The following is a 6,396-nucleotide window of genomic DNA, read 5'->3' on the forward strand; positions in this document are numbered from 1 at the left end:
GATTTCTATCTGAGACCTCCTTAGAAAGATCTTTACAGTCCATATTTCTATCAGCATTCTGCCCGCCACCTTGTAACCAGTCTCTAAGCATTCCAAACTTTCTCTTGTCTTTTTGTCTTCTTCTGAATTCTCCAAACTCCTCCAACCCTTGCCCAACACCCACTTCCAAAGCCGCTTCCACATTTTCGAGTATCTGTTATAAGCAACATCCCACTTCTATGGTATCAATTTTCTGTATTAGTACATTTCTGTGGCTTATAACAAAATACCTGAAACTGGGTGATTTATAAAGAAAAAATGAAATTTATTGCTTACTGTTTCTGAGGCTGGGAAGTCCAAAGTTCATCTGGTGGTGGCAACAGTGACCCAGGGGTCTCNCCACATTTTCGAGTATCTGTTATAAGCAACATCCCACTTCTATGGTATCAATTTTCTGTATCAGTACATTTCTGTAGCTTATAACAAAATACCTGAAACTGGGTGATTTATAAAGAAAAATGAAATTTATTGCTTACTGTTTCTGAGACTGGGAAGTCCAAAGTTCATCTGGTGGTGGCAACAGTGACTGAGGGGTCTCACATTGCAAGATGGTGGAAGCAGAGAGAGCAGAGAGAGACAGACAGACTCTCCTTTCTCTTCTTTTAAAGCCCTCAGAACCACGACCCTGACCACCATTTTTAATCCATTGACTACTGCACGGTCCTACAATCCAACCACCTCTTCAAGGCTCCACCTTTCAATTACTGTAATAGGATTTCCCACCCTCTTAACAAGTCATGGTGGGGGCTAAGTTTCTAAGGCACAAAACTTGGGAGACAATTCAAGCTGCAATGAGTTTTGGGGGGACGTAATTCAGCCTGCTACACCCTTATGCTTGATTAGTTTCCTCGGGATTTCCTAAACCCTGTCACCCTTCCTACCTCTAGGCTTTTGCCTATGCGTCCCCTCTCCTAGATTTCCCTTCCGCTCTGAGCATCTTTGGGACAGCTCAACTGCCAATGCACCTCAGAAGGTTTTCCAGCCCTCTCCCCCCACCAGCAGTAGCCTTCCCTTCCCCACCAACCCGACCCCACCACCCTGGACACATCGGCCTGACAGTGGGGGTGTGTTCCAGAGGGGGTCCTCTGTTGTTCTGGGCAGAGGGGTGGTTGGAATTGTCCCCTCTTGGGGTTCCCAGAGCTTGTGCAGAGCCTGGGGCAGGGCAGGGGTCAGGACAGAAGTACAGAGTGACTGGAAATTGGTGGCAGCCACAGAGCTTTCCTGCTTCCTGGTCACTCCCAGTTGTCTCAGGTGTGACAGTGCCAGCCTAGACAGGATGATCGGGCCTGCTGTACCCCTGGCCCAGGTCCAGGGTGGACAGGATCAGACCAGTTTGCTGAGGCCTGACTGGTGTGGAGGGGTTGGGCACTTCAAGGTCAGGTTTTTGGGACCATTGAAAAATTAGTCTTTGGGTCTGGTGGAGAGGCAAGTATGCTGGAGACTGATGTTCAATGCCTTGGTTTAATGGTCCCTTTGTTCTTTTATTTCTATAAAAACCAAACAAACGTGCATTTGAAGTGTTTTATCAGGACCTGCCACATAGGAAGCAGTCAGTGTCGGCCATCTGTGAGAGGATGTGGTGGAGATTGACAGTCACTAGCATGGACTTCAGAGCAGAGAGATTTGGGTCTAAGGCATAGCGTGTCCCCTTCCTAGTGCGACTCTGGGCAAGTTGCAGCACCTCTCTGAACCTCAGTTTCCTTGTCTGTGAAATGGGCACGATCCTGGTGCACTCCTAAGCACCTGAGAACTCAGGCAATGAAGTGGAAGCCGTTGGCATTGGTTGGGATGTGCTGGGATTTGACAGGGAGACAGCACTAGAAATGGTGGCGACTATAAATAGTACCACTTTGCTTCTAGTTTCTGGCAAAGAACCATTAATTTCTTGGACCTCTTCATTTTCTCTCTCCCTCCGTGACTAATGGTAGCAGGTGGCTTTCTCTCTGGGACTGTTTTTTCACAGAAACAAAATTGTGTGTGTATTTATTATTGCTGCACAGGAGTCATCATATGCAACTAGTAAGGAACAACACTGAGCTGTGAGCCCTGGCTGGGTCATGTGCTAAGGCACCCACCACCCACAGCCCCCCATCACCCACAGTCCCCCCATCTGCAGACTCCTGCCACCCACAGCTTCCCACCACCCATAGCTCCCCATCACCCACAGTCCCCCATCCACAGACCCCAGCCACCCACAGTCCCCCATCTACAGCCTCCCCACCCACAGTCCCCCATCCACAGACCCCAGCCACCCACAGTCCCCCATCTACAGCCTCCCCACCCACAGTCCCCCATCCACAGACCCCAGCCACCCACAGTCCCCCATCTACAGCCTCCCCACCCACAGTCCCCCATCCACAGACCCCAGCCACCCACAGTCCCCCATCTACAGCCTCCCCACCCACAGTCCCCCATCCACAGACCCCAGCCACCCACAGTCCCCCATCTACAGCCTCCCCACCCACAGTCCCCCATCCACAGACCCCAGCCACCCACAGTCCCCCATCTACAGCCTCCCCACCCACAGTCCCCCATCCACAGACCCCAGCCACCCACAGTCCCCCATCTACAGCCTCCCCACCCACAGTCCCCCATCCACAGACCCCAGCCACCCACAGTCCCCCATCTACAGCCTCCCCACCCACAGTCCCCCATCCACAGACCCCAGCCACCCACAGTCCCCCATCTACAGCCTCCCCACCCACAGTCCCCCATCCACAGACCCCAGCCACCCACAGTCCCCCCATCTGCAGAATCCCTCACACCCCTGTCTCCCCACTGTCCGACCCCCCACAAACCCCTACTGCCAACAGCCTCCACGCTTTGGGACTTCCCCACGAGTCTCACAGCCCCACCTGTGATAAATACCTTAAGGCCGTTTGCCACAGAGGCGCAGGTGTGCAGGTGAGGCAGAAAAGCTCCTCCCGGTGGCGCACTGCTACAGTGTGCCGCTTGGGAGCATGGTGGCGCTCCTGCCGAGGGTTCGGATCCCACATACAGACCGGTTCCCGCTCACTGGCTGAGCGAGGTGCGGGCGCAGCACCGAGGTTTGCGGTCCCATTGCCGGTCCCCGGTCCGGTGCGGGCGCAACACTGAGGGTTGCGATCCGTTTCCGGACACGAAAAAAGACAAAAAAAAAAAAGGAAAAAAGAAAAAAAAGAAAAAAAGAAAAGCTCCTCCCACACACAAGCCTGTGCCTGGCCTTCAACGGGGACATCATCCACCACCTACACCTCCATCCGCCCCACACACCCCTCGGCTGGCCCCTGAAAAGCGCATCTAAGAACCCTTCCACGACACCACACTTCCGAGCACTTAGCTCTGCCCAGGCACTGCTGTAAGTCCTTTTGTTAAAACAAAGATAGATGGGTTTCCTCAGTGGGGGACACCCCAGGACTTCCATCTGCCAAGGCCCCTCTGGACTGTCACAAAGACTGGTGAGAGCACACAGTATTTGCAGACAGATTTGGCCAGGGAACTCTCTTCCCTCCTGGAGAATGTCCCCAAGGATGTGTCATCCACGTGTCACCTGGGAGCTGGTTAGAAATGCAGAATCTGAGGCTACACCCCTTCCTACTGAATCAGAATCTGCATTTTAATGTCCATGTGATTCATTCATATGCTCATTATGGGTTGAGGTGCACTTTTGTAGATCATGGGTCTGGACCTTGGCCACATATTGGAATCACTTTGGAAGCTTCAAAAACTACTGATGTCCTGGTCCCACCGCCAGATTCTGATTTAATTGGTCTGAAGTTTGTCTGGTCATTGGGATTTTGAAAAGCTCCCCAGGTGGTTTTAATGTGTGACCAGCTGCATGGATGGGTGAACATTAGCAGGGGCAGGAGCAGCAGCTTGGAAATTTGCAGGGAAGCATTTAAAGTCTTGGAACAGCCCCAGCGAGAACAAGGGAATGTCAAGGGCCCAGGCTGGCTGGTGGCAAAGCCTATACCAGGATTCAGTGTCCTAACACCAGCTCTCAGTCTGGGCTCTTAGAGTTGTTCCTGTCACACCATCTTATTGAAAATTGTCCTGCCTGATCCTAAGCCTCAGCTTTGGTCCTCAAACAAAAACCTTTATTGGGCTCTGATCCTGAGGCTGCCTCTGCACATACTTTGCTGGCTGCTGGCTCAGGGTTCCAGCAAACGGTCCCTGAAGCCAGTAAAGCTTAAGCCGTCAGAGTGAGAAGGCGTTAACACGTTGTTGGAGCAAAGCCCCGTTATGTAATGAGCACCCGCTGGAAGGCAGCTCAGCTTAATGCAGAGCATGGGACTCCAGGCAGGCATGCTGTGAGCCCCAGCCCTGCCTCCTGGCAGCCGTGCTGCCTCACACTGCCCCTCTAGCCTCAGTTCCCCCATCTGTAAAGTGGGCACAACCGTATTCCTCTGTCACAGGTGGTGTGCAGACTGAATAAGATAAAGAAGGTGATGGAGCCCCCAAACAGTGCCATGTGGTGGGTGTGAGATCAGAGCTACTTGAAGGGCTCTCTCTCTTTGGGCACCGACACAGGAGGCCTGGGTTGTAACCCAGCATCTCAGGCCCCTGAGTAGCAGGAGCACCCTGACCCCTCCCTCGTCTGTTTCTCCTCCTCTGCCAGTCGGTTCTGTGCATGTGTCTGACTGTGGCTGAAAGGAGACCTGCGCCTTGTCAGTGGGGACTCCCCAGCTTTCTTGGGCTGATCAAGCAGCAGAAGTTGGCCAGGCTGACCACGGTTGGTGGCATTCTTCCTGCTGCGTGGGCCCACTCCTGACAGCAGCTCTTACTGTCATGGTTGTTTTATTTTTATTCCTCCTTCTGGGAGCCCAGAATCAATGGGAAACATCAGCACTGCTGCCTCATTATAGGCAACAGAGGAAGTGGGGGTGAGTGGGTATTCTCAGCCAGGGCCTCGGGGCAGTCAGTGGAGATCAGTGTAACACTTTCATCTTACAGGAGGGGAAACAGGTTGCAGAGAGCCCAGCACTTCACCAAGGCTGCACTGGGGCCAAACTAGAACCTGTTTCTCCTGGCTGCAGGTCTGGCGTCTTTCCCCGGCCTCCTATGACTGCTAGAATCAGCAAGGAATTGAGGTCGGTGCTCCAGAGTCCTCACCCCTCAGACAGTGTGTCCATATGAAATGCAGATTCCTGGACCCCACTGACTGGCTCAGGATTGGGGTAGACCCGGGAATCAGTATCCTTAGCAAGCTCACCTGACCAAAGCTTTAGATCATTGCTGTGAACACTTCCTACTGGTCCCAAAGCCTCATGCCTGTGCTCTGGGTCTTTCCTCTCCAATCCTGCATCAGAATTTACCATTCAGTCCTGCTGGCTATGCCAAAACAATTAAAAAAAAAAATTCACCATTCAAGTATCCCAGCCCCTGAGTAATCTACTCTCATTTACAGCATCACTTGTCTGGCACATCTGACAACAGCAGGTGCTGGGTGAAGGGACAGAGATGGTGGCGTGTCGTGGTTGAGCACACGCACCCTGAATCTGGGAGGCCTGGGATCGGATCCTGCATCTGCCACTTCTGCTGTGTGACCTCGGCACGTTTCCTCACCTGTGGGATGAGATTACTGATGCCTCTGTCCTAAGTTGTTATGAGGATTGGATGAGTTAATATAAGTAAAGCGTGTAGGTTAGTATCTAGCAGGTAGTAAGTGCTGTATAAACGTTAGCTATTATTATGGGCTGAGAATGTTTTGCTGAGCGAGGTTAAGACACTTTCCTAAGGTTACACAGCCACTTTTTAGCAAAGTGGTTCGGAGCNGCATCTGCCACTTCTGCTGTGTGACCTCGGCACGTTTCCTCACCTGTGGGATGAGATTACTGATGCCTCTGTCCTAAGTTGTTATGAGGATTGGATGAGTTAATATAAGTAAAGCGTGTAGGTTAGTATCTAGCAGGTAGTTAAGTGCTGTATAAACGTTAGCTATTATTATGGGCTGAGAATGTTTTGCTAAGCGAGGTTAAGACACTTTCCTAAGGTTACACAGCCACTTTTTAGCAAAGTGGTTCGGAGCTCCTACCCTGATCCACACATTCCCTGCCTGGGTACCTACAGCTTCCCCACTCCTGCCGGCCAGATGCAGCTCTGAGGGAGGGTTATAGATTGGCAGAAAAGACCCTGCCCACTCCCGTGAGCCAGGAAAGCAGAGTCTATGGAAACCAGGTGGCCAAACACAGTCACAGCTCAGCTTCCCTGGGCCCTGAGAGTCCCTAATGGGGACACAGGCCTCTGGGGACGGTGTGACAGACTCTCAGACTCAAAAAGCTCAATTTTTATTATGCCAACACCCATTTATTCTCAAAGCTTATTTCCATTTTTTTGAAAGAATTTACACTTAGAATTTGCATTTTGGTCTAAGGGAAT

At 51.8% G+C, this 6,396-nt stretch overlaps 2 protein-coding genes across 2 annotated transcripts in view; both read left to right on the forward strand.

The window, feature by feature from the left end:
• Positions 1 to 6,396, forward strand: part of RAB11FIP4 (RAB11 family interacting protein 4 (class II)) — a 100,357-nt gene that overhangs the window by 29,331 nt on the left and 64,630 nt on the right. The gene's annotated exons all lie outside the window — the stretch shown is intronic.
• On the forward strand, positions 1,316 to 4,502 carry LOC103604558 (leucine-rich repeat extensin-like protein 5). Its single transcript, XM_008589136.1, has 3 exons — positions 1,316 to 1,414; positions 2,581 to 2,943; positions 4,434 to 4,502. Exons 1-3 carry the CDS (start codon positions 1,316 to 1,318, stop codon positions 4,500 to 4,502), a joined length of 531 nt encoding a protein of 176 aa, XP_008587358.1.

Source organism: Galeopterus variegatus, unplaced genomic scaffold, assembly GCF_000696425.1.
Source record: "Galeopterus variegatus unplaced genomic scaffold, G_variegatus-3.0.2 Scaffold134, whole genome shotgun sequence".
NCBI classification, from domain to species: Eukaryota; Metazoa; Chordata; class Mammalia; order Dermoptera; family Cynocephalidae; genus Galeopterus; species Galeopterus variegatus.

What these genes read in the sequence shown, in the direction of transcription:
- LOC103604558 (XM_008589136.1), top strand. Translation starts at nt 1,316, where the DNA reads ATGATCGGGCCTGCTGTACCCCTGGCCCAGGTCCAGGGTGGACAGGAT. An exon ending in GAGGGGTTGGGCACTTCAAG is followed by an intron (nt 1,415 to 2,580) that starts GTCAGGTTTTTG and finishes CCCCATCCACAG; the next exon opens with ACCCCAGCCACCCACAGTCC. An exon ending in ACAGAGGCGCAGGTGTGCAG is followed by an intron (nt 2,944 to 4,433) that starts GTGAGGCAGAAA and finishes CCTCTGTCACAG; the next exon opens with GTGGTGTGCAGACTGAATAA.